The sequence below is a fragment of the Hesperophylax consimilis genome, chromosome 22 (genome assembly GCF_061612785.1).
Source record: "Hesperophylax consimilis isolate HC1 chromosome 22, BYU_Hcon_1.0, whole genome shotgun sequence".
Classification (NCBI taxonomy): domain Eukaryota; kingdom Metazoa; phylum Arthropoda; class Insecta; order Trichoptera; family Limnephilidae; genus Hesperophylax; species Hesperophylax consimilis.
The window spans coordinates 27,674,702-27,692,631 of record NC_142857.1 but is presented as its reverse complement, the minus strand read 5'-3'; the positions used below and the strand labels follow the sequence as shown (position 1 = coordinate 27,692,631).

Below are 17,930 nucleotides of genomic sequence, written 5' to 3'. Positions count from 1 at the left end.
GCTGGCGAACAGAAACGAATATTATTATGTAACATACCTAGAAGGAAATAGATTGGCCCGGCAATATTGTCGTAATATCGGTAGCCGAACGAACTCGCCGGCAAGTCGGGGCAATACGTCGGTACAGAAGCGAAAACGGCGTACCATTTCACCGGCCGGAGGCACCACGTGACAACCCATTTGGAACCAGCCGGTAAAAACCACGTCATCATTGTTGTGCAGCTAGCGTCAAGCTGTCATCGGTAAATTTTACGAAATAACACGGAAATTATGGTTGCTTGTGCAGTGAAATATTGTAAAAATAGAAGTGAAAGAGAAAGTTACATTACATTCCACAGGTAAGCGTTATTTTAAACTTATTCAGATAAAATTATATGAACAGTTTTAGTAACACATACTGTCAAATCGAGATTAGGTCTACGCGAAACACAAAGACGTTTTATCCAGAATCAGGGATGTGCCTTATGTATTTTAATAAAATTTTATATATGTATAAGACAAGTTTATCAATTACACAAATAATTGTATATTTTGAAATGTATATTTTTTCTACTGTTGGAAATCCGTGGTATTAATAAAGGATTATAAAACCCATTTTAAAACTTATTCAACTTTTAATGAGTCTATTAAAGTTAAAATTGGCTTTATTATGTTTTAGTATATTTTTTGCTAATATATATATAAATATTATATGTAGTGAAAAATGTGGATGTCATTTTGCTGTCCGATGATATTTTAATCAGTTAAAAACAAAATGGTAGCAGAAGTCGGGGACGCCCGAGGAAGACATGGCACGACCAAGTGAATCAGATACTTCAGTCGGGCCATGTCAAGAGTCAGAATAATAGAATAGTATGTATGAGTGTGTGCCAAGACCAAGTTGTTTGGCGGTCCTTCCTCTCTGCCTACCCCTGCGGGGGAACGGCGTGATGGTTAGTTAGTTAATTAAAAACAAAACAAAAAAAATCGATCATACTGCCACGCGTATTTGTTTTTTTTACTTTAACTCCACATAGGAGGCCCTGAGGAAAATGATTTCCCTCAGGGCCTGTGTCATATTTGGGGATGCTGTGTGGAGGATCTGTTTGAGGAGAGTAAGGAATAATCATGGGTCTTGAAGATACGAGTACGAATACGATGTACGAGTGAGGAAACAGATGCCAGCAGATCGTTCCACAGTCGTAAAGACGACTTGTTCTCACGTACCGAAGATCAACTGCGTACAAACATGTTTACGTTTGGCGTGTTTCCCGACTATTCACTGGTGCTGAGGGGATCAATGAGGCTAGTTCCTCAGAGCATCTTCCATTGAAACACCGGTAGGACAAGGACAGCGTTCTTACTTGAAGCCTATGCTCTAGATCAGGGGTCTCCAAATTTTTCAGCTGGAGGGCCACATTGACTACTCCAGTGAGTTCGGAGGGCCAAAACCGGGGGGGGGGGGGTAGACAATAGAATTTTCAGGGATGAAAATATAGCTTTAGATAACGTAGCTTTGAAGATAATTTTTGATACTCGTTTCTCAGACCTTGATATCATTGCGAATCAAATAAAGATTTTTCAAAAAAATCCTCTTGATATATTCGCGCGATACTTGTGGACGGAATGTATTGGTGCCAAGTACCTCGCCAACGAGCATATTTATTTATTCGCACGAAAAAATTCGCGGAGTTTTCGCCCCTTCTGAGCAAGGTCTTAGCCATTAGCTGTCGCGGGTCCTTGATGACACTGGTCATAAGATGTCGCGGGCCGGATGGAAGACACTGGCGGGCCGGATACGGCCCGCGGGCCGTAGTTTGGAGACCCCTGCTCTAGATTGCAATCCGTTTGTTAAGATAGGGGAATCTTTCATACGTTTGTTTCTGTGTGCATATCACGTGATGCGCTATGTTGTACCTAGTGTCGACATGTGATGAAAAAAAATTAAATCGTAGAAATGTCCGCGGGACAGCAAATTTTTTTACATCCACAATTATTTTCCTACATTTTACTCCCTGTATGCATATAATTTAATTTGTTTTGAGCTGTTCCTTTTCTCTTAAAAGTGAAACTATTAATTTTGTATTTTCTTTAAGATTTCCTAAAGATGCAGACTCGAGGACAAAATGGCGGTTTTTCTCTGGAAAAGCTGATCAGACAAATATTGTTAACCAACGTATCTGCTCAGAACATTTCAAAGAGAATGATTATGTAATAAAACGGGGCAAACGTTTGTTACGTGTCGGTGCGATACCATCGGTACCACCTGCTGGAAGAACTCCCGTCAGTACAATATTTAATTTCTAATACTACATTTTTGTAGTTATTGAGTGCATATGAGTAATTATTTATTCGGTATTTATTTATGGTTTATTATCTATCCATTTCAGACATTAAGCAACAACCTCACAAACCAATCATCAGATGAAACGACCAATAATACTTATTGTGTGAACACTCAACAGAATTCGTACATTTCTCTGGTTCCTTACTCACCCGCTCTACACGGCACACATATGGTTAGTTCATTCTTATACTCAATTACTCTTTAAAGAATACTTAACTGATAGGTCATCAAATTTGTAATAAATATTTAAAATATCGAATTACATCACTGATAATGAAATATTGTTTACTTTACTGTCTCTTTTCTAAAAGGAAGGTGAACCAAAACCTATGATACTGTTGTGCTTTGTGGAGAACAAGACCGGAGCTGCTCTACCGACTTCTAATCCAGAAAGCATCGTGAGTACATTAAAACCTTTAATGAATTCAAAAACATATAATTATTATATTATGCGCGTATCACCATGGTAAATGATAAAATGCTTCCTTATCCGACTACCAAAAAATCCCTTGAAGAAATAATAATATGGATGGTTTCACAGAATTTGAACGACATCAAATTTGCAAGTTAATTTTCACGTTCATGTATGTGAAAGTTTTATTCGAGTTCTGTTATTATTTCAGTTCTGTGAAGCAACTGGATCATAATGCTATAATAACAAAACTTGAATAAGACTTCCACAGAACTTGAAAATTAACGTTGAAATTTGATGAATTTTTCCAATTCTGTGAAACAACCCGTCCTAAGTGTTCTAATCCCCGTATTCATGAACCCCAACTCGTCTTTATAGAAGAACCACTTAAATAAAAAAACCATTCCACAACATAAAAGAATTGGAAGTCAATTGCAAAAAAATGGAAAACTAACTATTGGAAAATAAATTACCAATTATATTTTTTAAAGCAACATTATTTGTGAACTTCAATTCTCTCAACTTAATTGCAAACTGAAAAAAAATCAAATACACCCTCACATATAATAATACAACCAAAAGAGTAGATACAATAAACAAAAAAACTTGAATAATCACTTGGATCACTTCGAGCATCATTTGCCGAGAAGTCCTTCTTCATACAAAACTAAAATTTGGATTTCAGGCCAAAATACTTGCCCAAACTGAATAATATATTTTTAATCAAAAGGTTAGCTAATATCTAGTACGGATATGTACTGTTTTATTTATTTGTGTCTTTAATTAGAAAATATAGGCCATTAAAGAATTCAATTTTTTACGATTTTAGAGGTAACTTTGACAATTTTTTGTGAGTTAATGATAATTATCAAACAAATACTCTTTCCCAACCTACTATGTATATACAATGAAATATAAACTAAAAATATATATCTAACGTCGTAAAGAAATGCGTTTTTTGTTTTTAAAATTACCTACGAAAAATTTGTTTTCTAAATAATAAATAGGTCATTTGAAAATTAAAGTTAAACCCATCAAAATAGTTTTTTTAATAATTCATATTTTTTATTTTATTATTTTTTTTTTTTAAAGTTCCGATTTTGTTGTCCGGGTTAAATCTTCCCCAAAGGAAAAACTTAACCCTTCCACACACTTTTCCACAAATGATCATTTAGTCAATCAACATTATGTAAATGCATTATATACAAAACAATACAAGAACAACACGTCAACTCACCAGAGATCAAATGGGAAAATAATTCACCGACAGATATTTTCATATCAGAGGGTTCGGCTCGGTAGAACTTCTAACAGGGCCTATAAATCCTACTGATCCCTCAACATAAATATTTAAAAAATCTTTTGTTATCCTACCTACATGTATTCAAAATGACCGACTTTTGCATATTTATATATAAATTTTTTGATAGATCTAATACGCCTAAATTTTTAATTAGAGAGCTAGGTGTAATGCCAGTAGCCGAAATAACAATATTCGCAATATTATTTAATTAGTAATTATCATTAAATCACAAATGATTGCCAAACTTTCCTCTCAAGTTGATCTATTTTTTTAAGTGCCCATATTTTATAATTTGAAACACAAATAAATATAGTGGCAGATATAAGTATTACATTTTTGCTACACCCTTTGATTAAAAAAATATAATTTTTTCAGTTTGGTCAAGTATTTTGGCATCAAATCCAAATTTAAGTTTTGTATGAAGAAGGAAGCGCAATCGTTCTCCTTAACATTTATTCTCCCAGAGCGTATTATAATCAGTACCCAGTGCGTTAGAGAATATTTTAATTTTTTTCTTCCTGCCTCACGAACATTGTGTAAATGACTTCAAGGGATTGATGGAAGGCCTGGTTATACAAAAGAGTCTTCGTTCTTTGAAGTCTGCCTCCACTAAATAGCGGGGAATATTGCGGGCATTTTCAACTACATGGTAAAATCACCACGAGGTTGTCTCCAACAGCGAAATTACGAGTTATTTACAAATGTTTTATATTAATGAGAGCATGCCGAGGACAGAACTTTTAGAGTTTTGCGAGAATATCGAATAGTGCCGTCAAAATGTTGATATTAGCGTCCGGCCGATAAGCGTGTGATTTCAAGATACATACAATGACTGGCGTGGCAGTACCTACTACATCACTAATATCTTTGGCAACACTAGTATTCGAATTATGAATTTTACTGAATTGTCTCGTATGACGTCACTAGACACGATTGTATACGTTTTACCCAAGTGCAATTTGAAAGCCTACTACGTCGTCATTTTTGGACAAATAGAAACACTAATTTTACTGATCTTATTGACTCTTTAAATATAATACATTTTCATAAAAAAGAGAACCTCATTCAGAATAAATGTCATAGTGAAAAAAAATAATTCCCAACTTTGGGGAATATGGAGAACCAAAAAATAATGTAACTACTATGTATTATTTCAATTAAATTGTGTGTGAAATAATTAACATATGTGAATTCAAATTATAAGTGATGATTATATTATTAATAGGATATTTTGTGTGCCAACCCTAAATCTTTAAACATCAAAAACTAAAGGCGTTCACTCATGGTGCACTTGTTTGTTTACTGCAGTAAGTAAATTATAACACATTTGTAAAAGTGTCTTAACTAAATATACTATGACGTAATATTTGTTTTCGGAAACAAACGGAACTTATCTTGCCCGATTTGGAATTTGCAATTTTGGTCGTTATGTAGCGAGCAATTCGAGCGCCATTGTAAAAAGGACTAGTCATTCGTAAACAGATCTTTTTTTCGTCTACGAAAGTCTTTAGACTCTATTAAAGTCTCCCTTTTAGTATCATCGCGTTGCGTCCTGTGCGCATTTCCGTATAAAGCCTTATATACATTACGCTATATCAATGATACTCAACCTTTTTCTTCTGCGGGCCACATTCATATGTTTGTAAAGCTACGCGGGCCGCATCACCATACTGGTATGACAAAAAATATCATGAAACCCACCACCCCCGTTTTTTTGGAAAACCATTTGAATAACTATCAGTGTTGCTTACGGATCTTTGCCTAATGTCGCCGTTTTTCAAACCTTAAGTAGCCTAATATAGCCGAATTTCAGTTGCAGTAATTCTAATGAACTCACATAAATTCTGACCACATATTCCCCACAAATATTCTACATGAGCTTGATTCCCCCCTTTATTATTCGAAATCCATGGGGGGGGTTGTTTGTTAGAGGAGAATTTCTGTAAAACATATATCCCCACAAAAAAAATCAAAATGAGTGCTCCCCACAAAATATTTGAAATCCAAGGGGGGGGGGTTGTTGCAGAAGAAGAAAAAAATTCCGCACAGCCAAAAACATCATAATATGAATAAAAAAACATAATAATAAACATCATAATTTCATATTATGTAATTCCACACAACAATTTTTCGAAATCCATGGGGGAGGGGGTAGCTACGGAATTCCATTTTTCCAGTCGCAAATAAAATAATTATATCAAATACCGGTGTAGAGGTTTTTGCTGTTTTTTTTTTTTTTAAATTATTATTTGTGATTTGGATGATTTAAATAACTTGTCTCTGAATAGGCGACCTGTCGCCTTTTAGATTTTTCCGATTCTCGTTCTGAGTAGCCTAAATGGCGATAAATCGCCTTCGTTGGCAACACTGGTAACCATTTAACTTTAGAGCTGTCAAAAATTTATGTGTTGCCATGAGCAAAATTATTAGCGCGCATATTTGTCTGTCAAATCTTTGTTTTTTGGAGATAGATCTAGCGTATGCAGTAGCAACACTCTTATACCAGATCTGATGTTGACACGACAACGACTATCCTCTTCGAGTTTCAATATCTGTACGTCAAAGTCGCAATTAATCTCAAATTAACGTGATATAAAATGCCAGATTTTGTAAATCATGTTCCTGATATTAAATGTATTGAGGGCCGCACAAAATAGCTTGGCGGGCCGCATGCGGCCCGCGGGCCGCAGGTTGAGTATGACTGCGCTATATTATGCGCGCATTATTTGGGTGTGGCATATACATATCATAATATGTTGGGGTTACACTATGCTATAATCTTCTTCTGGAGAGGGGGTCAGATCAGTTGTGGGACTGCCGCGGAATATCATTTCTTTGTATGGGAACTGTCACTTGGGCAGATGACAGCCGCGTAATTACGGCGCTCCGTAAATTGTTCTGACCCCCTCACCTGCCTGCCTAGACACACTTATTACGAATATTTTTGTGAAATAACACTTCAATTCAAGTTAATTATAATAAAATACAACTATTTACGACAGTTTCGGCCATGTTTTTTTTTCTAGTTTAACGTATCGTATTAACCGATCCAGTGCGCATATTATAATCACTCGATAGGTAGAAGCTGATATCAGTGCACTATATATCATAGTCATCATAGGTACTATGTAAAACTTTATCGGACTGTCAAGCCGTGTCGCACATTATTATTATACACGCGATTCTCCCGGTAGATTTACATGATTTATTAATTTTGTTTCCTTTTCATATTATAATAGTATATATTTTATTCCTTTCATTTTCTAATAGTATATACCTTTCTAATATCTTTTATTTTATTTTTTACAAACTCTTAATGCCTTTTAGACATTTTATAAGCACTTCATTCTTCCTTAAACTACTTTATTGTATATTATTACATATAATTTCTTACTTTGACTTATTACTATACTACAGATTGCTACTTATTGTATTTATATCTCTTTGTTTTTTCATACTTTTAACCTTACTTACATTTACTGATTATACCAATGTTGCTGTACTATTCTCTGTAAATTAGTATGTGAATGGCACATGTTGTGCCGTATATGTGAAATAAATAAATAAATAACCTCATTATGTACATTATTAAATGGCTGGCTATTCGATACAGACGAATTATATCAACGATCAATTATCTATCAATCGTACTCACTTTCTATGCTTTATTTTAAATATTAATCTATGTTACACTAGTCCCAGAGTGAGGTCGTGCGTCACATCATCGTTCTAGTATTTTCTTTTTTTTCGTTTACACACAAAACGCGTGAGAAGGAAGGAAATCTTTACAGTCAGTCCTCTATTTTAGGGTTTTCATTCATTCACTTAATTTTCAAATTTAAAACAAGATAAAACCTATTATCTATCACTCTATACTCACTTGATCAGTCATTCTCCTATTTTGAGCATTATTCTATGTTTTATTTGGATCATTAATGTACTTATTAATGGTTCTGTTGTAATATTATACTCGTTATTTTTAATACCGATAATTTTAAATGGTTACTGATGCAATTACTCTCAGTTGTTGTAAAAGTAATAACAATATGTATGATGTATGTTATCAAAACATGTTTTTTTATTCAAATGCTACATAGATAAGCATACAAATGTTTGTAATAATAAAATTTTTTGTTTTCATTCCGAATGCACTTCTGAGCCTGTACCAATGTTATTCAAACATAAAAGTATTTATTTATGAAAAAAATTACAATGTTGCCAAAATGTTCTCATTATTTATCGACAATGCGGTCCTGTATCCAATTACTACAATGACAAAACGTAGGAGAGGATAGAACCTAACAACTACTTTCTGCACCTATGTGAGGTTGAGATGTGATATACAAATACATAATTCTCATTTTCAGCACATAATATAATGAATTTATGCCGCCGTTCTTACAATAGCTGGTAGTGCAAAGTTCGGCATAGTTGCCCTCCAAGCAGTTGATCGGAATCCAATTCTCGGCCGTGACAATTTTTATGTATTTAAAAAAATCTACATTTATTTTCACGGGTTTGCGCTTGTTTACCTAATATGAGAACGTGTAATAATTTTGAGAAATTGTTATACTTATTATCTTTATAATTATTATTTGTTTAGCGTCCTTTTTGTGAAAAATCATCTTAAGGGCGCTGTATAAATTTAGGGTTTTCCTATAAGAGGTGTTATGTGTATTTAATTCCGGCCATAAAATGATTTTTTATGGCCGGAATTGGATGGTATTGATCTGGACAACGTTTACTTTCAACAAAACGGCGCTACGTGCAACACAAGCAACGAAACCATTGATCTTTTACGGGAAAAGTTTCCGCACCGTGTTATCTCTCGAAGACGTGATCACAATTGGCCACCGAGATCTTGTGATTTAACACCTTGCGAGTTCTTCCTTTGGGGCCACGTGAAAGAGAAGGTCTACGCCAACAGCCCAGCGTCGATTCAAGACCTCAAAGATGGAATTCGTGAGGCTATCGAGGACATAAGGCAGCCACTTTGCGATTTGGTTATGGAAAATTTCATGAAAAGGATACGGTCCTGTAGGCGTGGTCGTGGTGGTCATTTGACTGATGTTATTTTTCACTATTAACGGCATACCTATATACATATTAAAAAATTGCATTTTTCTTTGAATATCAAAATAACACCTCTTATTGGAAAACCCTACATATACTAAATGTTATATAATCTATCTTATATAAAATTTTATAAGTTGAAAAATACATATATGATAGCATCTTGTTAGCACTATTTCGAGGGGTTCATTTAACACGTTCATGGACAGAAACGCTGCATAGCGTCCTGTCAAAACACCGCTGTACGGGTCGCCATCGGCCATCAATAGAATTGTGACGGAACGGTTTGACACTACTGAAGCTTCAGAAGTAAGTACATGCTTATTTATTTATGCAAAATAAAAACTTGGTATAGTGGAAATATTGATAAATATTACCTTCATTGGAATTATATCATTTATCTTAGGCGCAAGAAGACGACGACATATTTTATATTTATACCATTCAAATGAGCAAGAACAAGGGTAAGTTGTCGAGATGTTTGAAGAAGTTACAACTCAAATATCCTTGAGGTTGGTTGAGAGGAAGCTACGAGCCAAAAATGTGTATATTCTTGGTATACCTTATATCATAGGTAATAGGCATTAACATCGCTTGACAAAAGGAGTCTAGAAACGTTCGATTTCAAGCACAAAACTGGTTTTTATTTATTTTGTAAATAATTTTATAAGAAACCAAAAAAGTTAATCAAGTGAAACTGTCACAGATTATAATCTTAGCTATAAAACTGTATTTTTTAAAGGTTGTTTCCTTTACGCGTTCACACATTTCTATTGAAAAATATATTTTTTAGTAGTTTGCACTTATATTTTTTATTTGTATTCTACTCAAGCGAAGCGTTAGGACAACCTCAATTTATCTAAAGCATATTTTTTGGTATTTATAATGTACACCAATTCGTTATAAAAATTAATCAAAATAGTGATTTGGCATTAAGCTTCGCCTTAAGACAAATATCCTTGAGTTTGGTTAAGACGTCCGACGCGGATTGATGTTATGTCATAATATTTGAACACCCATAAAATGAATTTGAAAAGGCAGGACGCATATAAGCGTCGAAATTTAAAGTTATATAAAACTTGCTAGAACACGTTTATTCACAATTTTGTGATAAATTATACGAAATCATCTAACAGCATTCAATTTTCATTTTGTTTATTGAAGCGAAACACACATCTAGTGTAAACTATATCTGCAGCATGACAGTATGCATGCGCAGATCGGCCCTGGGTGAACAAAAGATGACCCAGCGGCCGAGACAAGAGCGGGCGTACCGCGTACTGTAACTGCGCCACGTCGAGCGACAGCTGCGTCAGTCAGTCGTTTACCCGTGCCACCGCCCTGTGTCCGCGTCAACCCTGACTGTACTCAAAATGCCGACCTGCGTCGCTAAAGGATGTCGAAATTCAACATCCACACACAACAAGAGGAACGGAATAACATTTCACATGTAAGTATACTAATATGAAAGACTATTTTGAATTTACAATGGTTTTATCGGGTGAAAGAAACGTCGATAAATGGCCTCAATGTTGTAGTATTATTTTGTCGGCTCTTTCTTCTAGCGGTATTTGGTATTGTACTATCGGATTTACGCAGTGGCGTGTTTCATATGACAATGTTTGTGGGCTTTTTTAAAGTACATATTTTATTTGGAAAACAAGTTTTTTTTTTTAAATTATATGGTGAGTATCGATTGGTGGGCAGAAATGATAGAAGGCAATTCACCAATACGAATTAAATGATATCTCCAAAGGAAGTCGGTGGCATTTTGTAGCATACTGGTTCCCGCAATTTTTCCACTAACTCCAAACGTGGAGCTCAGAAGAAATTTTGCCTCAGGGCTTGTGTCATATTTGGGGATGCTGTGAGAAGAGTCTTTCTAAGCAAAGAAAGGGGAGGAAGTTTTGGGAAGGAAAAAGGTATGAGGAGTGGTTAGGAATCTGGGTGTGTTCAGGAGTAACGAGTTAATCTATCCCTCCCATTGTGGTGAAAGGCGTTGGGAGTTGAGAGAGTTCGGCTGGAGAGGTCTAAGGGTGTCCCCCAACTAGACACAGACGCATCCGTCGCAAAGACCCGAACAAACCTCACCTAATGAACGGAATACTCTTAATTTCGTACTGGAAAGAATCTCCAATCAGAATCGAAACATTATTTGAAAGATACCAGAGCTAAATGGTAAGAAGAATCAGATACTTCCCCTGCCCTTCTCACCACCACCGCTACTTATTTAGACTCAAAACCTCCCCAAAGGGAGATGCTTATAGTTCCACAACTACAGGGTTGAAGTTGAAACTGCTGCAAGCGTTAAAAAACGCCTATTTTTTTCAAGGTTTGATTTCACCAAGGAAAACATACTGCCAGTAAACATTTACAATGAGATAATATTTTTAAAGCGGTAGGTATTCACTGCAAGGGAATAAATTAATTTATATTTAAATATGATTGATTCATTATATTTTTTGGGTGTTTGATTATTTTAGGTTTCCACAAGACCCCGTTCAAACAAGAAACTGGACAAGAGCAATCCGCTTGGAGAGGGGCGAGAACGATTGGAACCCGACCGCCACGAGTCGAATATGCTCCGTACACTTTGAAGAAAGATACATCAATACGACCAAAAAGGGCTTGCGACGATTGCACGCGAAAGCTTTCCCAATGTTTCCGGTAATGATCACAGATTTATTTGCATAATTAGAATAAAATAACTTTATTCTAATACAACTTTGTTGAGTACATATCTTAATATTTATCACCTTAGCTGGACAAGGTTCAAACTGAAATATTTTGTGTTTAAATATTTTCCTTTAAAATATGTTATAACTTTAGTATTTTAATACTTTACAAACCTCAAAATCAGAAATTAGTGAATGAATTATAAGCAATCTTCTTTGTAAATTTTGACATCTCGGAACAAGGTACAGTGAAGTAGAACCCTGTTCACACATTATAAAAACATGTGTATTAACCAACCATTATTTAAACTAACATTACATTATATAAACCAGCCGGTTTCGATTTGACCTAAATCTTCGTTTGGGTTTCATAAAAACATACTAAATTAATTTTAGAGTTACAGTGTGCAGGGAACAGATAGGGAGAGAGAACAAAATATTTTATTTGATTTGTCGCATCTTTAGAGATAGGGGGATATTTTTTTAATACTTAACAGTATCTTTACGCCTCATTCCGCAGTGGAAGGTTTCAAAGGCTCACAGTATCAGGTGAATTCAGAAAATTTTTGAAATCACTTGCTTGCTTGAACGAATAGCCAATTTCTTTCCAACCTCTTCCTATTTCCTTTAATCTTATAACGTGCTATAGTTATTTATTTAATCCCAAATTGAATTATGTACATAATTTTATATTTTAATCGGTGCAGTTTCCATATCAGTAATGCAATAAAAAACATAACAAAGGAAAATGATAAAAAATAGCATAGAAATAGTAAATAATACGTATGCAATCAACTTTTAAATCAACAGAATATTTTTAACGGTGCCTTCGTTAGTGTAAAATAATAACAAATAAAATTAGTCGAAGCGGAGATTGTGTTAGAAGCAATTGTAAGAAATGAAATATCTAAAATTTACTACTAAAACATTTTTTACATTCCTACAAAATGGGCAAACCCGGATTTTAATCTTACGTATATTTTTGTCGTTATTTAAAATAGAAAGCTATTTCCATAGGGGGTGGAATTCCCGGCGGGATTCGCTCTAGAAACTCGCCCAGGCTCACAGAGTTCGCACCAATTACCTGGCGAGTGGCAGACCAGAGGTGTCAAGTCCCTCCACGCTGTGGACTGGCAGGCGGGAGAAGCTGGTAAAGTGGTCGCCTGGACGCCCGGAGAAACCAGTTCGCGCCGCATGAGAGAATCGCGGTCCGCTGGGAAGAGTTCGTCAATAAGAAAGGGCGCTTCCCGTCTCTCTATTTCGAAAAAGCTGATGCTCTTGAAGCAGAAAGAGGTAAGCGATTATTATTTTATAAGGGACGTCTTTTGGTTTTGGATGGTTAAGGGTTTGTTTTTCTTTGATTTTAACCAAATGATAATTATATTATGTATTCGGTCGTTTTAAACCACATGTTATAAAAACATGTGTGTGTGATATCTCAATCAGCAAAAAACTCCAGAACAGTTAGTTCTGGTGTCATAAAATTTGCGTTTTCTGTCACATTTATAGATTAGCGCAACGCATTTTCAGTTCCAGCATTTCGTTCGTCATCTTTAAAGAATTGTTAGATATTTTTAGGCGTCAAAAATAAAGTTAGAAGCCATGTATAATGTTTATATTTTCAATTTGGAAAAATCTGAGAAAGCTGAAGAAGTCGAGAAAATGAAATGTGAATTTTTCGGTTTTAATTGATTATAATATGTAATCAAAAGAGAATTATACAGGATGTTCGGGTTAAAGTGTACGAGCTTTGGGAGGTGATTCTATACGATAGAACAAGTAAAAAAATACGTAATTTTTTTCGAAATATCAACGATTTAAGGTAGTTTTCAGAAGCAAAAGTTGTATAAAAAATATTTATGTATGAAAAAATCTGAATTTCAAAAAAGTTTTATTTAATTTTTTTTCTTCTACTATCATGCAGAATGACCTCCCGAAGTTATCGCACTTTACCCACGATTAGCACGCTCACTCAAATCATAGAATTCTTTTTTAATTTTACCGTCATGTAAAATCACCTCCCGAAGTTTATGCACATCCCAAAATGTGTTATAGAATGTCCGGGTGTCTGGGGCCGGGACCCCCTATGATACGCCTCTGGGTCCTGTAGTGCCTATTGCCTATCGCCTTCCCTGTTCGCAGCACTGCGGGCGCGAGAGCGAAAGAGAAACATTATATTTATTTCATGAACATTGTATATCGTACGAACAGAACACAAGAAATGCGATGTGGGCGTGTTTCGTGAGCCAAAAGTCTGTCTGATTCGGCTTAAATTTCAAATACGGAAAATTCGGCGTCTCAGTACGAATTCAGCCGCCGCTCCGTCGAGTTGTCCACGTATTTAAATAAAATGCCGCGTTGTTCGGTGAGTGCTTGCAGAAATCACAGCAGCTTTGTGAACGTCAAGAAAGGTGGAGTCTCGTACCATCGGTAAGTTGATGATAATATTTATATTGTGTATCTGACAATGACATTATTGGTATATGAAAATTAAATGCACACCCCTTTAATTATAAACACATTGTAAATATTACGCTGCTTTACATTGTAATAACTGGACTTATTACAATGGCGATTATTAGGTTAAAACTATCTTAAATTAGGCTCAAGGCCGGCATTACCATACCAACTTTGAACGTGCATGTAAGAATCTAATTAGTAACGGTCATAAAATAAAGAATAACGCTAGAAGTACCATCTCTCCGTCTCACTTACACTGGCCTGAAGTCGTAGATCTCCATCCCATTTGAATTTCGTAAACACAGTTTTACACAAATATTTGTATCTCGAAAAACGCCCACGAGGCACTTCTTGTGTTATTCTTTATTCTATGGTAAAATGGATGGAACTCAACAAAATGAATGGAGTTGTGGATGGGACTGTTATTTGAATCGATATTTTTGTAAGGGGAACAACGGCTGTCCGGCCCTTTTCATACGAAACTCAAATTTGGATTAAAGCCCCCCCCCCATACCCAATTTATACCGATTTATAGCAAGTTTAAGGCGATGCACTACGTCGTGTAATATTTTAAATTGAGCCGCTATCAATAACAACCCTTACGTAGATGGCGATAAGGTTTAAATTCCCGCTTAACACCATCCGCCTGTTTTGATTTATGCAAGAAAAAAACATGGCCAAAAAGTGCCTTTTATTTTATTTTGTGGATGTTCAGGCATAAATATTTAATTTTTTTTCGATAATTTTATAAATAACTTAATTTTCCACATTATACAATAAAATCATAACCCTAAAATGGGTTCGTAAGTAGGAGATTTTGAACTTTAAAGCAGTTTTCATAGGCCTTATACATTATTTTTTTCTGGGCTTATAAAAAGACTTATCTAAAAAATACTCGATTGTTTCAAAGGCCAAGATGTATTCTACTCGCAGTATTTAATTAAAGCATCTGAAACATTTCTAGGCGACCAAATTTTCAAACCAAAAACACGTGATTTTTCATTACTACGTATGGCATCGCCTTAACAGATGAGTTCGCCTGTGTTTATTGTTATTTATATAATATCTACTTATTCAATACACCTTTAAAAGTACTTCTCTCAATTTTTAAAATATGTAGGTACTACTACCACTATTGTGGAATAAATTAAACTTTTTTTGTTTCTATTTTAGCTTTCCAAAAAATGCGGACACAAAAGAAAAATGGATCGATGCGACTGGAAGACATAACTGGTTTCCTACAGTTAATAGTGTAATATGCTCAATCCACTTCGAAGATAATTGCTTTCACCTAATGAAGGTGCGGAAACTTTATCCCTACGCTGTACCTACTCAAAAACTGCGTTTAATCTATGCCCCGGTAAGTTAATAAAGAAGGGATAGTATTTTACCATATATGCTGCGTGTACAGACTTATTCTTATCATAAAATAAAGAAGAAAACTAGACGTACCATCCATACGAATTTGAATGGAAATATATATCCCATTATGTCCTTTTTTTCTTACTTACACTCTCCTAAAATCGTAGATCTCCATCCCATTTGAATTTCGTAAACACAGTTTTGTATTGGAAATGTAATCCTCGATTGGGCAAATGTTTGGATCACGAAACACGCCTACAGTGAATTTCTTGTGTTATTCTTTGATTCTAATGAAAATATATTAAATCTCCGTAAATTTAATAAATACCTCGAAAGTTTCTTCATCAATACGAATTTTTAAAAAAAGCACCGAAATGTTACTATAGGATTTTTATTTATTTATTTATTACACGCCCTAGTCGGCTTTTCTTTAAAAAAATACAAGCATTTTGTATCAGAGTAAACACTTAAAAATTAATACAATAAAGAAGAATGTAAACATAAAGGCAAAAATGAATCCTCACGCATATAATTGAATTTAAAAGATTCAACAAAACAAAATAGTAGAAGCGGAGAAGTTATATGGGTACATAGGTCTATTTGTGTCTAGAATAATAAAAGAGATAGAATATACAACATTTATACTGATTAGTTTTCAAATGAAATATATCACCCAGTTCAGAATATTTGTTTCCGAGATTGTGAAGTCTCGGAATCGGAGAATTTTGGTAAGCTAGTGTCCTGGTGTTATCAAAAAGGTAAGAAATGTCGGCATGATTTTTTGGGAACATGGATATTGATACATTGAAGTAATTCGGGACAGTCAATTTTAAAATGTAGTATTCTTTGTAACAGTATTAAATCTGTGCTTATTCTTCTTTCTGAAAGTTTCAATAGAGACATTTTATCCAAGAGGTAATTGTAATTTATTTTTTGCATAGGAATATGCAATTTATGATTTATAAACCTTAGAAACTTCCGTTGAATCTTTTCAATGCTATCTGAATGAATATTGAAAAATGAAGACCATAACGTAGAGTTATACTCAAGTTGCCATCTGACAAGGGTTTTATATGTATAACATAATAAATGTTCCTAAATTATTAAAATCTTTAGCAGCTTTAATCTTTTTATAAATCAAGAACTCAATAATAAAAAAAATATTCTTGTCTCATTCATAGACAACTCTAAAGCGTTTGATACTGTTGATCCGGGGAAACTATAAAGATATTAGAGGCGATAGGTATTAGGTGAAAATTACGTTATACTTCCTCCGGAGAGGGGGTCAGATCAACTGGGGAACTGCTGCACAATACCATTTCTTTGTATGAGATCTGTCTGTCACCTTGACAGATGACAGCTGCATGATCCCATAGCTCCCAGTTCTCGAAAACTATTTAAAAATCGACAGGGAGTCCCACAGGGGTCAATTCTCGGCCCAACATTATACATAATATTTGTTTCACTGTGAATTCACCTTTGTTAAACATTTCTTCTAAATTACGCAACGGATTTTGATAGGGTTTTCACTATCATTTAAGAGAATTACTTTCGGAAGGATTATATGCATATAAAACATGCATATTACATTTAAAGAAAGTAGGGAAAAGTTGATGTTTTGTAATCAAGTCGTAAAAATATATTTTCGGGCGCTTACATTGCTATCGCTGGTTAAATCTTATGAGATACATAAAAATAATGTACAACGGAATTATATATCTTAAAAAGGCCTACAGAAAAGTGGTGTTATATGTCTATCTCCTAAGGATAACCCCCCAGTAACGTTGGGTAAACGTAAGCTAGTTATGTATATGCTGATGATACGGCGCTAGTCATATCGTATGAAGAATTATCCATTGCAATAAAACTCATGTAGCACGATTTTTTTATTTATAGAATTGGTCACATGATGCGGGCCTTATTATAAATTTCAAAAAACTAAATCAATGCTTGTACGATCTCCACATGCCAAATATACCATCACACCTATTACAAAGTCGCATAGATTTGAGTGTATACACAATTTTACACAGTCCTGTAAATGTGGAACCATTGAACTGGTACAAACGTATGTATATTTGGGGATAACTGTAGACACGCACATGAAATGGGATACTCGCATAAGTATCTAATATTTATAAACGTCTACGAGTTTACTGCGGGCGAATTTACAAAATTAAATATTTCATGCCTATAATAAGTACGTTAAAAATAATCTATTTTTCACTAGCGGAATCTACTATCAGATACGGAATAACGTCTTGGGAAAACTCGTGCAAGACAAATAATATGTAACATTCAAACAATCCAAAACTCTAT

General features: G+C 34.7%; 1 protein-coding gene across 7 annotated transcripts in view; it reads left to right on the top strand.

The window, feature by feature from the left end:
- Window positions 1-203: 203 nt before the first annotated feature.
- The window catches only part of LOC149413403 (uncharacterized), an 86,962-nt gene continuing 69,235 nt past the window's right edge, over window positions 204-17,930 (top strand). For 2 of the 7 annotated variants that reach the window (XM_089645245.1, XM_089645242.1), the window contains exons 1-4: window positions 204-338; window positions 2,076-2,262; window positions 2,370-2,498; window positions 2,638-2,724. In XM_089645245.1, the coding sequence (XP_089501371.1) occupies window positions 271-338; window positions 2,076-2,262; window positions 2,370-2,498; window positions 2,638-2,724 (471 nt within the window). In that variant the 5' untranslated portion in view covers window positions 204-270. Of the gene's footprint in view, window positions 339-2,075; window positions 2,263-2,369; window positions 2,499-2,637; window positions 2,725-9,801; window positions 10,565-11,597; window positions 11,782-12,806; window positions 13,083-13,973; window positions 14,220-15,422; window positions 15,610-17,930 lie in introns of those variants that run through there. The other 5 variants (XM_089645240.1, XM_089645243.1, XM_089645241.1 and 2 more) reach the window with 5 other exon arrangements.